Source organism: Caenorhabditis briggsae (assembly GCF_000004555.2).
Source record: "Caenorhabditis briggsae complete genome, chrX, whole genome shotgun sequence".
In the NCBI taxonomy this organism is placed as follows: domain Eukaryota; kingdom Metazoa; phylum Nematoda; class Chromadorea; order Rhabditida; family Rhabditidae; genus Caenorhabditis; species Caenorhabditis briggsae.
The window spans coordinates 15,130,488-15,149,407 of NC_013491.2; the positions used below are offsets into that span (position 1 = coordinate 15,130,488).

Genomic DNA, 18,920 nt, shown 5'->3' on the forward strand with positions numbered 1-18,920 from the left:
TACCGAAATAATCCAAACGACCATTATCACAAGTTTACTGGAAGCATTTGTTCAAAATTTAAACCGGGGACACTGTGGGAAACGATTCTAGACAACGAGAAAAATTTGTACAATTTAGAATTTAAGAATCCATTTTCCATTAGAGATCAAAATAGTAAATGAGCCTTGCGAAATGTTTTACATTACTATACAAACTTTAGATTCCTCATTTTTTCCATCCTTCTTCCCATTTTTCTTCTCCTTCTTCTTTTCTTGGACAGCTTCGAAGATCATGTCCTCTCCGGCTGGTTTATCTGATGATTTTGAGCGTAGCAAGCTGCAAAAAAACGTATTCTGGTGTTTGTCAATATATTCGCGGAAGTTGAAGATTACAACACTTTTCTTCCCGAGTTCAAGTACTTGTTTGTTTTTACTAATTTTGTCAACACTGTTTTGTCCGCTGCGAAGGGTCTCTAAAAACCATTCATAGTCTGAGTCGAAGAGCAAACAAGTAGAAAAAACTTGGGAACGTTATGAAATACTACAGAAAAAAGATGTCTAACCTGGCAATTTTGGACATTCTCCGGTTACGAGTTGGTCCGGACTTGCTCAGTGATATTATCATCTGAGTGAGCACCTTTTTAGCATCAGAAGACTTGCTGGAACTGATTTCCAGGTAGGAACAACGAGATCCAAGTTCTTGAGCCAACTTCTCGCCCTAAAAGTATGACCGATTGCTTAAAAATTTCCAAGTTTTAAACTTTACCTGATCGATGACAGACGTCATGTTATCATCTAGTCCTTTCCTGATCTGTTCCATTGAATAGTGTCTCTTCATACCATCTCGGTCATCTGATTCATACCCTGGAAAAACAGGAAAATAGGACTGTGTGCGTTGGGGTGTGACATGTATGTAAGATTTCTATGATTCATGAAAAGTCACAGGTATTTTTTTGCTGAGAAAGTTTTCTGACCTTCTGATGTAGAGTTTGTATGTTGAGATGCAGTTTCTTCTAGTACCACTTCGTCGGAATCGCATATCAGCAGAATCGGAAGCTGAAATGAATTTTTTAAAGGCTCTCATTAAGTTTTTCGTGTCCAGTCATTTTTTGTTTCTATGTCTTTCCAAATGCCCTTATTGGGTTACCTCCAAGAAGTATCAAATTTCCCAATTGCCATAGGTAATGTAAATATTAAATTACATCCAGAAAAAAAACCTCCAAATAAAGAAAAGTGTTTCAAAATTTCCATGTTTACTTTGCCACTCAAATTCTTCATGTCTACGAACCCATGATCCATCAGCTGTCCGAGGTTGAAAAAAGAATGAAGAATGAGGAATCAACTCTAGCGGTGGAATGGTATTTACTCAAAGAGCAACCCGTTCAAACTCGCAAACTTCTCTCCTCGTCTTGTTAGACAAATAGTCAAAGTGGCACCAATGGGTTTTTTTCCAGCTCACTCACTTTTTGTTACTATTCCTGTGACACAGGTGTGGCAAGAGAAATGCTAAATTTATAATACCTAATTCAAAATTTTTGTGGAAAATTTCAAAGTCTACATTTCATATTTTGGTCTTTCGCCAGTATATTCACGAGTTGCTTGGGAAACAGACACTCGGGATTCATATATACCTAATCCGTGTAATTTCCGTTGCACGGAAAACAGAAGCCCTTGATGGCGTGTGACATGATAAAGATGATAAAAAAGATAGATATGCTCACGTTTTTTCGGTTCTGAAGCGGTTGAATGAGCGGCTGCAGTGCTTGAAGAGAGTCAATGTTCACCGATGAGTAGTAGAGAATCGCAAAGTCAGCGTCGGTCAGTGCCATTTCTCGGTTTCCTGTTCTAGCCTGAAAAGTTTAGATTATGTACAGTGATGGCAATAAATAAATCAAACAGTAGATTTTTATTTTTTTCAGAGTCTGGAGCTCGTTTTTCAGTTGATTTATACTATTTTCAGAAGTCTTGAGCTCGGCTGACAGAACTGTTTGAAAATTCCTAGTTTTTGGGTTATTCTCCCGTTTTTTACTCTTCTTTAGAATTCGGCAAATAACTGAAAAACTAACAAGTTTCAAAAAATTCTGTAATTGCAGAGTTTTTAATCTAGGTCTGTCTTATAACTTCTAATATTTTAAAATTGATTGGACACTCGACAATCGAACTCCCGTCTCGTTGGAGTGTACAAAATCAACTGAAAATAAGTCTTTTCGTATATTCATACCAGGTTTGAATATTATTGTACTTCAGAGAATTCTGGTCTCAATTTTCGGAACATGAAAAAATATTCGTGTGAAAAGACTACTTCTACTGACCACTGGATTTGGTATCGTGGGAAAATGTTACATTCAAAAACCTTGATGAATTTTGTATAGTCGGCATAAGCTAAAACATCTCTTGCACCCACTCGAAACCATTTTTTTCCGCTACTGATCATTCATTAGTCAATTCAACAACCGGAAAGTGTTCCCCTCCTTGCGGCAAGACACAAGTGTTTCTCACATACCTAACCTTTGCTAACTAATGTGTACCTGACAACCGGCTGACTGCTCCTCAGTCACATTCAACAGACCCATCAAATAAACATTCAAAGACTTGTGAAAACGATATTTTCTTTCAAATTGAAAACGAAAAACAGAAATGACGAAAGATGAGTTTTTGGAAGAAAACAACAACTGAAAAAGATCACTAACCAATCCTGGATCGGAGACTTCCACAACATGCTCTGCGCCCATGTGATCTAGAGTAAGATAGTGTACATCTGGATAATGAACGTGTCTCTCGTATTTTGAAGCGGCATCACAGAGCTGTTTGAACTGAAATTAAACATTCATTTTGTGAAAATGGACAGTTGTGTGGGTGACAAAGTTGAAGGATTAGCATCAATTGAACTCTGCCTACAGGACGGACAAGATCAATGAACAGTTCTGTAGTCTGTAGTGAAGAGATGGTAAATAGTTTGGTTGTGTTTCTTTTGTGACTTTCAAAACTCTTCGGTCACATTTCCAAGAGAGAGTCTTGCAGAAATTCAAGAAGGAGATTTCAAATTTTTGGGAATAGGAAAAATTGAGATTCAAAGTCCACAACTTACAAAAAGTGTCTTGTGGCCTGTTCCAAGAATTACAGCTTTCCGTTCATTTCTCGATTCTTCCTTTTGATTGGTCATTTCCGAGTACTGAAAAGCAAATTTTTATTATAATTTTATATTTTTCGGAAATCCATCTTTTTAATATTGAAAACAGGACTTTGTTCGAAATCTCAAAAAGAGAATAAGAATAAAAAGAAAAGCTCATCCGAATCAAAAAAATGAAGCAAAATGTCAAAAAAAGCCAGGAAACGAATCCGTGAATCTCTAAGTGCAACCACAACGACACAAAAAAATAGAGAGAAGACTCTTCTCTTTTTCCTTTTTTTTTCTGCGGCGGGGTCGCCAGGAAAAAGAGAGAAGATCTGTCTCCGCCCACTTTTCGCGTCGCTGTCTTTTTGCCCAGATATTCATTTAGCTCTTCAAAAATGAAAATAAAGTTGAAATATGTGAATAGGAAGTGTCTGGCAAGTTTTGAAAACAGCAAAAAAGTTGTTTGTTTGTTCAAAAGTTTGTATGGAAACGGTCTATGGTTAGGTGAGAAGATTTTTTATTGGAGTTTTGCGAAAAAAAAAACTAGAAAAAAACCTGCCTTCAAAACGTGATCAGTGTTCAATAAATGTGAATGACTTGGTTACTAGAACTGTTTGGAGATTTTGTTTTGTTCGGAAAGTCTGCTAAAAAACAAGACACAAGTTTTTTTTCGAAAAACTTGAGCAACTAGAAAATACTTTCTTTCTGGAGTTCACGAACCGTTATCAAGTGATAAGAGAGAGAGAGAGAGAGTCGTTAACGTTTTGTTGCAAAGAATGTTTTTTCAATGATATCATCATTTGATGCGAAAAGTTACGGATCTTTGCGAAAAAGTTAGCTGGAATAATTTTCTCATCATTGGAATTTTTAATGATGCAACAAGATAGGGTCAAATTTTCCAAGGGCACCTCAACACCTCGTAAACCCAGATTTTGATTAAATTTGTAGGTTAGGTCACGATTAGCCTGTCTAGATAACTCTGAGAATTTCAGAATCCGTAGTTCCAGCCGAGTTATATGAATTTCAGTACCAAAAATCGCATTTTCAGTGTAATAATAATTGAAACATGATATTTCATTTGAATGTAAGTATAACACAACAAAATTCATGTTCTGGAACCTCCTAGTAATTGAGAAAATCGTGTTTAGAAATTGCTGTTTTTACACTGAACAGGCGATTTTTGGTACTGAAATTGATATAACTGCGCTGAAACTGACGGGTGTATCCTTAAATTGAGCAAAATATGTTTTCTAAAAAAAGCTCAAGTATCATTGAGTTAAACTAACCGATTTAGTTCAAAAAAGGTCTAAACACTGGGAACAAAATCAAGTTATCTCAATTTCCTATACGTGGGTGGCTTTCTAGGTGAATTCCGCTCTAAATACTTTCATTAAGTTCATGATGAATTTTTTTTTAAAAATATTTTTTGTTCCGCTTCTGAATCATTCCTTATCTCCATCATAAGGTATTTCTCACCTTCCGCCCCAAAAACCGTTTTTGTTCGGTACTTAATCCGCTCACCAGTGAATAGTTGCTATTGTATCATAATGTGTATGAAAATCAGTGGACCGATTTGTTCCGATCGCAAAAAAATCAAAAGAAAACAGAGAAATTCGTGGGAGAGAGTGGGCAGAAGACCAAGACAATAAAAGTAAACAAAAACAGCCTCCGCAAAATTAATAGTTTGTCTGATTCGTAACAAGATGAGCAAATTATAGGAATTCTCTTCTTTCGTTTTTTGAATTCTCGAATATTCTTCTTTAAAAAGTGAAATTTTTTGTGTTTACTAGTCAGAACTCTGGCACACGAGGCACTTTTTACGACACATGTCCAAACAGTGCTCGCGGATACTGGAACTTGTGTGTCTCTCGCCCATAACTGTGTGTGGTTTCTAGGTTTTTCATGATAAAAAACATATGAAAATGAAATTGTCTGCCTGAAAACGTGAGGAGTGTGCAGATCAAACACACAGGACGACTCGAGTCACAAAACACGCTTTGGGAAGTATTGGGGGAAGTGTAGGGTCACAACGTTTGTTGACCCATGAAAGAGGGGCCTTAACTTTACCATTGAGTGGTAGAGAAATGTGAAAAACTGTTGAAAAAAAAACGAAAAAAGAGACATTTTTCCAGCGAACACACGACCTGTCATACTTTTTCGATTCCTCTACAGTTTCCTTTTAACATAACTCACCTCGTTAGAGTCATTCGATTCTTCTCCATCACTATGCGACATTCTCATTGTGTTCTTCTTCTTCTTTTTTCCAGTATTTCCGGAAACAACTTTTACTTTGATCTGTAAAAAGTAATAAGAAAAAGTATAAAAACCATCAAAATGTACAAACTATAAAATTGAATGGAAAGTTTAATGAATCAAAAAATAACTGTTTTTTCCTTTAATTTTCTTATTGTCATTCATTATTCTTGTGACCGCCGTGACTGAAAAAAGCAATGTGACAAGAAAAAAGAAACCAAAAAAAGAGAACACAGAATTCAAAATCTATTTTTGACGTCTCCATAGTGAATTTCGGGACGGCATGATGACAAAAAAAAAGAAGAAATAAGTGAGCATCTTTGAAACAAGTCAAAGTTTAGAACATTAAAAATTCTAGGGAGGAAGAATAGCTCAATTTTGGATGGGAGGTCTGTAAGGTATTTTCAGAACCTTGATAGTACAAAAATTCAAGGAAAGTGGAAAGCTAGTTTTCTCTCAAAAATCAGACATTGAATTCTGAGGCTAAAAAAGAAAAAAAATCTGAAAAAAATAATAACAAGGTGTACACCAAGAAAAATATATCAGAACACACTCTGTTCGCATTGAAAAAAAAACAAACATTGATTAAAATTTTTCAAATGACTTTCGAAATATGAAGTTTTGAAAATAAATTATTATTAGAAACCGAACCATGAAAACTACTAGAATATATATTTTAATATAGAAAAAAGTAAGAATTTGGAAGTAGCTATGTCAAAAATTGCTTATGAAACACCTGGTTCTTTTATCCAGAAAATAAGAGAAAGAGAGAAAAACTAATTTTATCCTGCGGTTACTGCATAGCATTGTGACAAATTTATAACAAGAATTCACGGCTTTCTGCAAAATTTACTCCCAATACACAGATAAGATATTGAAAGTTACTCTTGAAGCTTTGAAATTTGGAGGAAAAAGCAAAGAAAAAAGTGCGAAGGAGCAAGAAAGCTGGTGTATTGACACCGCGACTGATAATGCGTAATTGCACACACATACCGACTTGCACGTGCTCTAACCCCTGAAATAACAGGTACCTGAATTGACTTCTCTTATCAACAAAATTAATTTGTTGTATCAAAAACCAGGAGGGGCAGACAAACGGAAGTGAAGAGCATATGAATTCAAAATTCAAAAATCGAATCACTACGCGTGATTAGTAAAGAAAAAATAGATTGCTAAAATTTAAACACTCAGAGATTTTGAATTGGAAGAAAAACTGATGAAAAAATTATTTTTTGAAACCAAATATAATAAGTCTTTTGGAACTGATCTGTCCAAAATGCCCATTTTTCTGTTTTCGATTTCAAAATAGTCGGAAAAACTAAACATTCACTGGAACGTGCCAATAGAGAAGTTCTGAAAATGAAAAAGTTCTGAGAACTGAAATAGTGAAAATTGGGTTAAAGTGAAATTTCTTATGATTAATAATGGATAAGAAATACAAGGATTTTCGGCTCTTTTCTAGTTTAGAGGTCCAAAAAAAGATTAGAGGTCCGAAAAAAGATTAGAGGTCCCAAGAAAAAATAGAGGTCCAAAATTTGACAAACGCACAGATATTGGAATAGTGTAACAGAATTTGAACTGTGTAAGAAATAAAAATTCTGGGGTCTTATTTAAAATATAAATGTTGATGATGTATTTTATACTTTTGATAGGCTTAGGGATGCATATTTTCTAAAAATTATCTAAGCCTGGGAGAAAGCTTATTCACGGAGGCATTAATGTTTGCCAACATTTTGCTTATATGTAAATTGGGGTTCATAAAAAGGACAAAAAATAAATGGAGCCAAAATTATTACGAGAAGTCACATTTCCGCTCTTATCATCCTATAGAGCCTCAAAACCCAAAACTCAAATTCTGCACATTATTCCAATATCTGTGCGTTTTTCGAATTTCGGACCTCTATTTTTTCTTGGGACCTCTAAACTTTTTTGGGACCTCTAATTTTTTTTCGGACCTCTATTTTATTTTGGGACCTCTAAATTTTTTTGGGACCTCTAAACTAGAAAAGAGCCGGATTTTCAAACTTAAATTTTTCAAGGTAGGTTAATTTGGTGAAGCGGAGTTTGATGTCGATTTTGTACTGAATCAAACATTTACAGAAATTGCAAAAATTGAATTTATTGTAACTGTGTAAATTCAAAGTGTCTGCGAAAAATTCATCAAATCTTTTTTTTATTCGGAAGGAGTTAATGCAAATGTCTAAATAATCTAACAAACTTCGTTGAATGAAACTGAAACTTATACTCGTCTACTCAACAAAAATTGAGATTCAATGTTGAAGTTTTCATACAATTTCATCCAAATATCGTTGGAAACCAACTAAGCGCCAAAATAGCCAAAGATAGAGTTCTTCACTTAAGCAATTTATATCATTTGGATGAATCCGCAGGAAAAAAGCTTCCAACAAAAAGTCACAGCAAAATTCTATTTTTCCTTAGAAAGACTTGAAAAATATTAGTCTGTTCCAACAGAATTTACAATCTTTTTCAGACGGATAAACTTGGATATTTCCTACTAACAAAATAGATAAGAAGGAGAAGTACGAAACTATTATAATTCAACTTAATTTTTCACATATTTAGGTCATTTATTTATTTTAAGTACAAAATGTGAATGTACTGGCTTCATGTGGTAGAACCGTTTAGGAGCCAGATTTTGAAAATATCCAGGAAAAACTTCAACAAAAAAAGCAGATTTATACACACCGTAATTCCTCTTATCAAGACCATCCCATCCGCCAAGTTTGAGCTCAACTATCTCAATTCCTGTGAAAGGTATCAAACATTAGACAACTGATGAATCATTGCTGATATTATCGGAAATAATTTGTCAGGTATCATTTTTGAATTTTTTCACGGGATGATTGCGGTCAAAATTTTTAGCGGTAATAATGTAGTCTTCTTTGAGAAATTGAAAGTGATTCGTTCCTGAAAAACAGAATTTCCGAGAAGTATTATGACTGTGCTTTCTCTCCCCAGTCCAAACTTTGGACTTTACTACTTGAATTTGTAAATCAGCATTTCAACACTTTGCAATTTAGATTTCTTTCTTTTGAATGTTCAACCATCCGTAGCTTCATTTCTTTCTCTCCATCTTTGCAGAATGGCTCAATTAGGGTCAAACACAGGGAGGACAAAACAAGTTTTTGAAACACATAGTGATGCTCCTAGATAGAAAAGAAAACGAGTAAGAAGACATTTCCTTCCCTTCATCATCTTTTTCTTCAATTCGGGGTCTCGACTCCTAGGGGCCTATTCGCCGGTTCCTGTGTCCAGTCCGCCGCTCACTTTCCATGCTTTATTGAAGGAGAGGACTTCGTCCAAAAGTGCTTCTTGTATGTGTATGTGTCCCCTTTTCTGTCTCATCTTCATGTTTTTGGGACGGGGAGGAGGAAAGGGAGGAGGAGTAACAGGGGCCTGGTGGAGAACTACAAAAAATAGGATTATGATGAGAGTCATGTTAAATTTCTTTAGTGTCCCAGCTGTTTTTCTTATTTTTTCTGCTCTGTTCGAATGTTCGCTTTTGTACAACGAATTTTTCTCTGAGAATTTTCTAGATATTTTTAGAACTTTGGGAGCGAAGCCTTTATTCATCCTGAGAATATAGCTAAATCTGTAATAAGCATCATATGCAAACATTCCCCGAATTTACCAGTCAGAATCTGTTTTCGGGGACATTCATCAAAAATCCAAGTTTCTTGGATAGTGAGAGTCGGCGGCAGAAGAAAACGAAGACTAATTTATGTCAACCTGATGGGACACCCACAATAAAAGAAGGAGGAGGACGCCCATACGGAGAGCCGAAGACAAAGGACAACAACTCATAGCCGTATCAGTATTTATCGGTCCCCAGGCGCATATATCCACTTCCAGGAGGATGTCACAAAAACCAAATAGCCTCCGAGAAAAAGTAGATACCTAAGCGCATTCCAAACTTATTTTTCCATTTTTCGTATTTCGAATATTTTGTTCATCTTTTTTTGAAACCTTGTTTTTACGGTTATTAAGGATTCTCGAATTTGATATTTTGTAAGGTTCCTATTTTTTTAGAGAAGTTTGAATTTCATTATCTGTGTCTTGTTTACTGTAAATGCTCTAACCGAAGCCACCCTACACGTGCATTTTGAGCTCAATTACCTTGGTTCCTTGAAGAGGTATTTGAAAATTTTCAATTGATAAATGATTCATCATGAGATACCCGTTATTCATTTTTTGAAATCTTTGGAAAACACCGAGATAATTGTACTCAAATTTCATATAAATAGCGGGATTCTATTTGAGCATTCACGGTAACTGGAATCATCCTCTCCTCTACTTTCAATAGATTTTGTTTTACTTTTCTGTTCAGATTTGGAACGAAAACTCGTTTTGCAACTTTTGCTCCTTTTTTAACTACTCATTTTAGTTCCCAAGCTAATTTTTAAACGAAAAAACTTGTTGTTTCTCCCGTTCGGACCCTTAATTACTTCCCCAACTTGACTTCAAGGAAACAGGATAAGGCATTCTTCTAGAAATGCATTGACAAGTCACATAAAAGACACAATTATATGGAAAAAACAGAGGAACATATATACGGAAAAGGCGGATTACCCCTCGCTATTGAATATGTCGTTACCTTGTCCGTGACAAGAAGAGGTAATAGTTTTTGTTCGGTCTGCGATGAAAACACTTCAGTCTCCTATTCATCTTCTTCTCGAAAAAGAGAGTAATCAGCTTCTGTGAGAGTTTTCAAAATTGTGTATTGTTGTGTGGGAACTCCTTCTATTTTTTGATAAGGTACGTTCGGAAACCAAAACATTTGAAATTTAAAATTAAGGGGTACGGTAGCAATCCTTTTTATCTATGAATTAGCTTCATGGATAATTCTTTTAGTTCCCTGTATCTTATGACCATTTTCCCTTACAAACAAAAAAAAAGAAAGATGAACGACCAGAAAGAAACTACGTAGTAGGAACCCACAGGAAATGAGCGATTATTATGTCATAGTAAAGAAAATATTGCAGCAAAATATTCACATTTCCCACCCACTTGCTATTATCGGTCATCAGAAATTGTTCATTTGATCCTAGAGGAATCAGAAGACTTTACAATTTGAATTTTAAATTCCGAAGATTTTTAACGAATAATTCGGTTAGGTTCACATATACCGTACATACTCTATGAAAATGCAGCCCAAATCATCAACCTTGAGGCCAATTATCTCGATTCCACTGAAAGGTATCAAAACGTTGTCAACTGATAAATCATTTATCTTCACCAATATTTTATCAGTTGACAAGTTTTTGATATCGTTCGCGAGAATCAAGATAATTAAGCCTGAAGGGGGGTCGGTGCTATAAGGGGAAATACGGCAAGCGTTCCCAAAAATTGGGACAAGTAACCCAAATTATTTCAAAATTTTTTTTATAACGTTTGGAATGATCTTTTCGGAATTTTTCGGAGTGCCGAAAATTCCAATTATGAAGTTTTCTAAATATCGAAATATTCTGACTTTTAAGTTTTTGGAACTATGGATCATTCCGATTTTTGAAATTTCGAAATTTCGAAATCTTCATAATTTTCTAACATTCCATTTTGAAGTATAGATATTTAATTTTCAATCACAAAAACACAGATAATTGGTGTAAAATTGACAAGGTGATTTTGAAAACGAAAAAAATTTATGAGTAACTCCGTCCAAAACCAACAAACATATTTTTGTGTGCGCTTGTGACATACCGTAGTTCACAAATCAACAATTAAAAAAAAAACTTCTGATATATTTTTTGTCCGAAATTTGATTCTGAAAAAATCTTCCGAAAAAAAATTTCGACCGGAAATTCAATCCGAAAATGGCCAGAATTATTTTGAATTCCGTTCCGAACATCCCTGCTACTATAATAATTCTAATTTTGTCCCGAAAAATTCAGACTCCTTTGTCCCATTCATCAGTTTGATTTACGATCTGATGGGTTCGTCCTTTTTTCACACTTCTCCTCATGGCGAACACATTTGAGGGACACCTCTGTTTGTCAAGTGGTGGTACGACGAACGACTCTTTTTTTTCAGTTCGACCACAATTTTTCACACATGACAAATTTGAATCTATGCTTGTTTTTTTCTCCTCAAGTTTTCATTGTCTTTTCCGTGTTGTGTTGTTGTGCACTTTTCGGCTCCCGGACATTTCGCAGCCGCGACATTTCGCAGCTGGACATTTCGCAGCCGCGACATTTCGCAGCTGGACATTTCGCAGCCAGACATTTCGCAGACAGACATTTCACAGCCGGACATTTCGCAGCCTCTGGTAACGTCAGAAAATCAGAATTCCAAGTTCCTCGGTTTCGAAAAAAGTTTTAATGTCAGAAATTGAATTTTCGAAGAATTCGGCTGAAAAAAATCAAATTTCAGCTGAAAAAATAGCAAGCAAATATTCAATCAATTGAAAAATGCTAAATCTTCATTGTTATTCAGAATTTCTTTTTAAAATGTAAGATTTTAGAAAGTTGGAATTCGAGAAGAAAAAAAAAGAAATTCTAAAAAATATCATAACAGTGAAGATTTAGCCGAATTCTTCGAAAATTCAATTTTTGACATTAAAATATACTTTTAACCGAATAATTTGGAATTCTGATTTTCTGACGTTATCAGAGGATGCGAAATGTCCGGCTGCAAAATGTCTGGCTGCGAAATGTCTGGTTGCGAAATGTCTGGCTGCGAAATGTCGCGGCTGCGAAATGTCCGGTTGCGAAATGTCCGGGAGCCCACTTTTTAAGTAGTGGATTCGAGCATTGAATTCAACTCCGGGAGATCCGTACTGAACCATTGAAACTTTCCTAATTTGGTGAAGGATGTTGTGAGAGTGACCTTAACCTGATTACTCAATCTAATCCTCGAATCTTGTTTCTTTTTTCCTTAAAATTAGTTTTCTCATGTACTTTCAATAGAAATTTTTCCATAAGATGATTCTCATTAGTTACACTACCTTCTTAATAGTTTTTTATCTCACAGTCTTTTTTAATAATTTCTAGAAAAAATTCAGTAGATTTTGGAAGTCTTAGCCTTTTGCAAAGAAGCTTTTTTTTGCAAATCTCGGAAGTTTCCATTTCAAGAATCTGCTAGGAAGGCACGAGGAGGATTTAATATTTGGGCGTCGTTTGGCCAAGATTAATTTCAAACCGATTTCCGTCTCAAGCCATATTTCACCATTTCACACGCCTCCTCCTTCCTATCGCTTTGCCTTCTCCAAATTTTTTCGCTGTTGTTCTACGACAGCTTTCAGAGCAGCCGCCAAAAATTCCTCTCGTTTACACACGTCCACGGCTCCTTTTGTCTTTGTTCCGGGGGTCCGTACGGAGCGTCCCCCCCTTTTCTATCTACTACCAACTACTAATCTCATAAGCGGGAAGAAGGAGAATAAATTTTGTTTGTATTTGTATTCGGATTCTAGTTCAAGTAAATTTAGGAACTCTGGATGCGAAGGAGTCCACTTCTTGTAGCTGTACAGTTTGTCATTCTGATAAAGTCATTGATAAAAATGTACGAAGTGTTTTAATTCTCATCAAAGTATTTAAAGCTGCTATTAGTAAGCTACAAAGAGATATCAAACGCAAAAATAAATTAGACATCAATGAAAATATGTTTCAGGTTGCTGTATTCAAAAAAAAAAGATTTGAAAAGGCTTGAAGGAAATTTTCTTACTCTCTCGGAAGTATCAGATGCTCCAGATAGAAACAAAAAAATCACTTACAACCCATTTTTCTAAGGAGTATGACCTAATGTTGATAAGATTTAATTTTTTGTATTCTATTCAAAAGTTTTCGAGGAAGACTCCGCCCAAAAACTGTATAATGTAAAATGTGAAAACTATTAGTACCTTGCCCAATTTTGGAAAGGTGTAGAATATTTTCTTTTTTTGGATAAATTGAGAATTCAAATATTTTTCAACACATTCAGATGCAATGAAAAGTTTTGGAAGAAAAATATTGTATTGCATCATAAACATTAATTACGAGTTTCTGTAATTTTAAGACACGTCAGGTTTTTTTTCGTAATCGTTGTTTGAACAACATATTTTAAAAAGCTACAGTGATCTTCCCTTCAAGATTCAAGTTCAGTATACAATTCAAAAACTGAAAATCAAAAAATCATAACTTTCAAGCGCTTATGTTTCTTTGTTTTTCCTAGAACCGACTCCCCGTCTCCAGATGTTTGGTCTAACCTTTTCTTATTTCGAGTTCTGCTCATCTTTCGTTTATTACTACATTTATTACTTTCTCTCACTTTTTCTTTTCTCCTAATGCATCAGTTTTAATTAATAAGTCTCTAATCGGAATTTCGTAGGTTTTTTTCTAATTTATTGCTTTTAATGGGGTAATTTAAAAACCCGGGAAGCCATGTCTGGCCCATTTCAGACGAGTCTTCTTAAAAATTCTACTGATAGTCGTTCTCAATGACGTTGCTTTCTGTTGTCTTTTTTTTTATTTATCCTTAGTTTTTCTTCTTGTCACCATCTACTACATTTTTTATGTCTCAAAATCTTGCGGAACGACTTTTTTATAGCACTTTCTGTATATTTTTCGTTCCAGAGAGGAGCATCTCAAAGAACTAGGAATACTCGGTTTTCCTTCTTTTCCTATCAAAAATTCACAAGATATATAATAATGAATAAATTATCCACGAGCACATCAACAATGGTGTTCTTCCTCACATCATTTTTTTGCGAATGACAGAATATTAAAAACATATCAACAATAAATTTCTAGTACACTCCTCATCTATCAATTCCCTCCAATATTTGTTCTCCCAATTGTTTCAATTGGTTTTATGAATAAGAAATGTACTATGCGTACTTGAAGTAATAAATTTCGCATAGTAATAATTGAGTCCCTTTCTTTAATCTTTCTATTCATTCTTTTCTTCCCCCATTTTTCAATTTTCACAACACATGAGAAGCCCCCCCCCCCTTTTTCTCCCCTTCATCTGAATCATGATCGTCGTTTCAATTGTACTCTTAATCCCGTTCATTCAGTTTAAAGTGATAGAATTACGTTTTCTTTCAGTTCCTTGTTTCCAGGTTTTATTCATAGGCGAGTCGCCGCCTGGAAATGCAATCATGGCGATTACAGTAAGCGAATTGTTGAATGGAGTAGCGTCCAGGCTTGTATACGGTCAGTCCAAACATGTAGCACCGTATGGCACAATTTTCATGTATTGTGATTTTTGGGATGTTTTTAAAAATTAGGTTTAACGAGAATTACTGTGTTTCCTCAAACAACAGCCCACCCAAGCCATCAACTGTGAGCTCAGTTATTTTGATTCCTGTGCAAGATATCAAAAACTTGTCAACTGATTAATTATTCAAAATTTTATCAGTCGACAACTTTTTGATATCTTCCACAGAAATCGAAATACTTGAGCTCGAAGTTTACAGTTTGGTTGAGCCTCTATTAGAGGAAATACGGTGGATGTTTTTATTGAAAATCTGAACTCAGTTGTGAAAATTTTGAACTAATGTATTTGAAAAATGTATGTTTGTCTGTGAAATCATAGAAATCACTAAAAAGCAGTTTACAATTTGATTTTCAGTTTTTTAAAAAATGTTTTGGATTGCTGTTGGTCCTCTTTGTTCACAATTCCGTTTTATTATTCCAGATTCATTATTTAGTACTCAAACGTTCATAAGATTTAGCGATTTTTGGTTCGCCTCGAATATAGTATCAATTTTCGGTTGTTGACCTGGAAAATCTTTTCGGGAAGCTCTAGATGTTTTTTAGATATGCTAATTCAGAATTTTTTGTTATTATATGTCATCCATAAAAAAAATGTTCTCACCGCTTTCAGAAGGTTCTCCATGCGATAGTCATCCGTGCTGGAATGAGGGAAAGTGTATTTTAAACGGGTCATCAAGTTATCATTGCGAGTGTCCACCGGCTTTTATTGGTCCACAGTGTGAATATCGGGTACGTGTACTTGTTCCCTATATGAACCTAAATTATTATTCAGCTTTTTGAAATTTGTCGTTCCATTCGATGCCGGTCGTCTACATCCCCGATTTGTCAAGTCGGAAGTTTCTTTGCCAACTGTTCATTTGTGAATCAACAAGGTACGTGTGAAATAAGCGACACCACGGACCAAAACTCAATGAACGAATAAGACGGAAAAAAACCGGCGTACACATTGTTGTACCAAATGACTGACAAAGAATAGGAGCCAGAGAGTTTGAGGCACCGAATACTTGATGAACTCTCTTTCTCTCTTACAACTTCCTTTCTGGCGTTGTGTTTTCTTGCAAAGTTCGGGTCTTCGTGAAAAAAAAGAGCAAAAGACATTGGCTTTAAACCCACTTCCCAGAATGTGTTTCAATTTCTCTGTTTCAATGTTTATTTAGTTTTTTCTTCATTTCTTGACACGTTTCGTTTATCAGAAGAGACGTTCTTAGCACTCGTGTCAGAAAAAAAGAAGTCATTCTGCAAAAACAAGAGTGCGACTTTTTAAGTGGATCTGAATGTGAGGACAAGGAAAGTCAAGATGGGAGGATGCGTGTATGTGTTTAACTGACTTGAAAAAGCTTGGAAATGTATGCTCAGTTAGGTCGTGTGAGTTTAGAAAACGATAGCTCTGAAGAACGTTTCTTCGCAAGAGCAGATTCTGATTTCTTAGAAGAAGAAGCGCGTGCATTTTTAGATTGTGGGAATAGAAAACACCATTGATTCCTCTTTTGTTTTTCAATTTGTGAATACATAGCTCATAGAACCGTATAACTTTGAAACAATTTATTTCTATCCCTGCAAGAAATATCGAAAAATGGTCTGCTGGCGAAATATTTTTAATGTTTGTAAAATATTACACCAATTTTTCGAGCTTTTTTATTTCAATGTGAGATTTCTATTTTTAAAATTTTGAATGCTAAAATGTTCTAAAGATTTCAAAATTCCGTAACTTCAAAAATCCAAAAATTTCAAATTACCGAAATGCCCAAATTTTCAAAATCGGAATACTTCAAAATTTCAAAATTCCAATATTCCAAAATTCTGAAAATCAAAAACTCTGAACTCCGGAACTTTCAAAATTAGAATATCCCGAATTTCCGAACTTCTTAAAGTTTAAAAATTGAAAAAACCTGAAAATCCAAAATGTTGAAACCAAAAAGTTCTGAAACTCCCAAATTTCAGTATTTCAAATTTTTGAAAATCAAGAAAAATTTCCGGAAAAAAGTCTTATTCAAACACTTTTTAGGCTTTACGGTATGTTAGTCACAAAAACTGTTCCTCTTTATTACCTAAGTTTTGCTTTGACCTCGCTCAGTCTTCAATTCATCTCTCCATAAAAATCTTTGACGTATCTCTCTATTAAAAATTCATTACGCAAACATAGTATTATTTTTGAAACCTCTTTATCCTTCATTACACAGATTTCGTATATAAATGACTTCAGTTCTTTTTTTTTTCTTAATTTTTTCTTGTTTCTATTTTACATATCAAACATACATTTGCACTTTTTTTTGAATGATAATTTCTACTTGATCTTCGGGATAGCTCAAACTTCTGAATAGTTTTTTTTCTCTTTTCCAGAATCTTGACATGTCTCTACATTCGTTCTGACAGAGTTAGTCACCATAAAGAAGTTTCTACGAAAAACAGCCCAATTATTATTCCATCATTCTTCCTTATTGTTTCCCGTCTTGTAGCTTCCGGTGGTTTCCCACTCAAATTCCACCGTACCACTTGCACTAATTGGGACATAGAGCACCCTTTCATAACTGAAGTGCTGAAAATTGAAAAGAAGAGATTGCTCCGCCCATAGACTCCCAGAAAACAGAAGTTGAAATCAGAATGTTAGAAGAATCTGAGAAAAAGGAAAAGAATAAGAAGAAAGAAAACTCCGACACACAGCTCCGACACATTTTTGTGCACACAAAAAAGGTGCTTTCCCCCTCGCCACCCCTTTTTCCCCATTTTTCATTGCTCCACTCGAGCGAAAAACAAAACATCTTATCCATTAGTGAAATCTGGAAGAAAGAAGAATAAGAATAAGAAGAAAATAGTGAAGGGCCAAGAATAACTCCCTCGATTCGTTAATCGAATACTTTCTCTTCCAATTTTAAACAATGGCATTCTCTTATACTCCCTACCATCTTTTCTTCAATCTCCCGCCCAGACGATGTAAGTTAACAACTTTTTTCTTTTTGCTTATTTGCTCGGGAAGGAATTAGACACTTTTTCTAGTTAGTTCCGGATTGTGTCTTTTTGGTGAAAAGCGAGAATCATCTATATTTAGCAATGATCACTACAGGAAACATTATTCTGCATTTGGGTAGGTTTTCTTGTGGGTTTCATGGTATTGTAGTACGGTAATCAAAGTACCGTATTTTCCTTAATGGACGCCCGAAGCGTCAACTTTGAGTTCAGTTATCTCGATACCTGTAAAAGATATCAACAATCCGTCAACCGATAAATTGTTTATCATAACATCACAAATATTTTACCAACGGGCACCGGTTTAATATCTTTCACAGGAATCGAAATAATTAAGCTTAACGTTGACGATTCGGATGGGCTTCTATCAGAGGAAATACGATATTAGCTTTATGTTTCACAATTATGAACACCTGGAAAATCAAAACCTTAAAAAAATCAAACTGAAAATAGGAAAATTCAATGTCTCCAATAACATGCTCTGACCCCTCGTGTCAGAAAATAAAACTTCCTTGTAAAAATTCGGACAGGAACACTCGAGAGACCTACATGTCACTTCTTCACACTTTTAGTTTCAAATCCTTGAGTTGTGCGTATCCTCTTCCTTCCTCATTGAGTTATGATACGATGATGGAATTTCCGGGTTAATTAATTTTTGAACTTGTGCTTATCGCTCTTTATCATATTCTTCCTGATAAAAATTCGTCTATAAAGGTTATAGTTCCGTCTTTCTAGACGGGCGAACTAGACTTCAACCTTTCAACTTGATAAAAGTTTTCCACTAGAATTGAGTGGGAAATCCAATTCAGTAGTAATCCAATTCCGCCTCCTGAAAACACTTTTGTCTTACAATTGTTTATGTACTATTCGACATGAATCTTTATACTGTTTCGCATTATTCAGAAACTTTTTTTCGAAGTCTATTGAATGTTAAAATTTAGGATCACATGGTTGAACTTTAAAGCTACAGTACCGGCCAATAAGGTATACAAAAGCAAGCTTTTCATTTGATTTTGATCATTGTCTAGATTGAAGAGCTCGATTGTGTCTGATCACATTGAAAACATCGGAGGTTATAAAACAGACCTGGATTAAAGTTCTGCACTCATAGAAATTTTTGAAAATTACCAGTTTTTCAATTATTTGCCAATTTCTGGGACACACCTATACTTCTATTTTTGTTGAAACGTGGAAAAGTGCCCTTTTGAAATCGGGAGAAATCTGAAAAAAATAGGCGTTTTCAAAAAAGTTCTTCAAAAGCATAATTTTGAAACTAGGTTTGTTTTAAAATCTCCAATATTTTTAAAGTGATCGGACATTTTACAACCTAGCTTTAGATTCTTGAAAATGGTCAAAACCAACCGATAAAAACGTTTACATATTCTTTTGGCAGATACTGT

At 34.9% G+C, this 18,920-nt stretch overlaps 2 protein-coding genes across 2 annotated transcripts; one reads left to right on the forward strand and one right to left on the reverse strand.

Annotated features, from left to right (window-relative positions):
* Positions 1 to 177: 177 nt before the first annotated feature.
* On the reverse strand, positions 178 to 8,719 carry CBG00261 (the record flags this gene model as incomplete). The annotated part of the gene is made up of 8 exons (XM_002645286.2): positions 178 to 316; positions 543 to 697; positions 746 to 843; positions 954 to 1,035; positions 1,701 to 1,829; positions 2,670 to 2,792; positions 3,068 to 3,151; positions 8,636 to 8,719. 8 exons carry the CDS (start codon positions 8,717 to 8,719, stop codon positions 178 to 180), a joined length of 894 nt encoding a protein of 297 aa, XP_002645332.2.
* Positions 8,720 to 14,438: 5,719 nt separating this feature from the next.
* Positions 14,439 to 15,879, forward strand: CBG00262 (the record flags this gene model as incomplete). Its single annotated transcript, XM_002645287.1, has 4 exons — positions 14,439 to 14,493; positions 15,167 to 15,285; positions 15,329 to 15,432; positions 15,750 to 15,879. The coding sequence occupies 4 exons, from the start codon at positions 14,439 to 14,441 to the stop codon at positions 15,877 to 15,879; spliced, it is 408 nt and encodes a 135-aa protein (XP_002645333.1).
* Between the last annotated feature and the right edge of the window lie 3,041 nt (positions 15,880 to 18,920).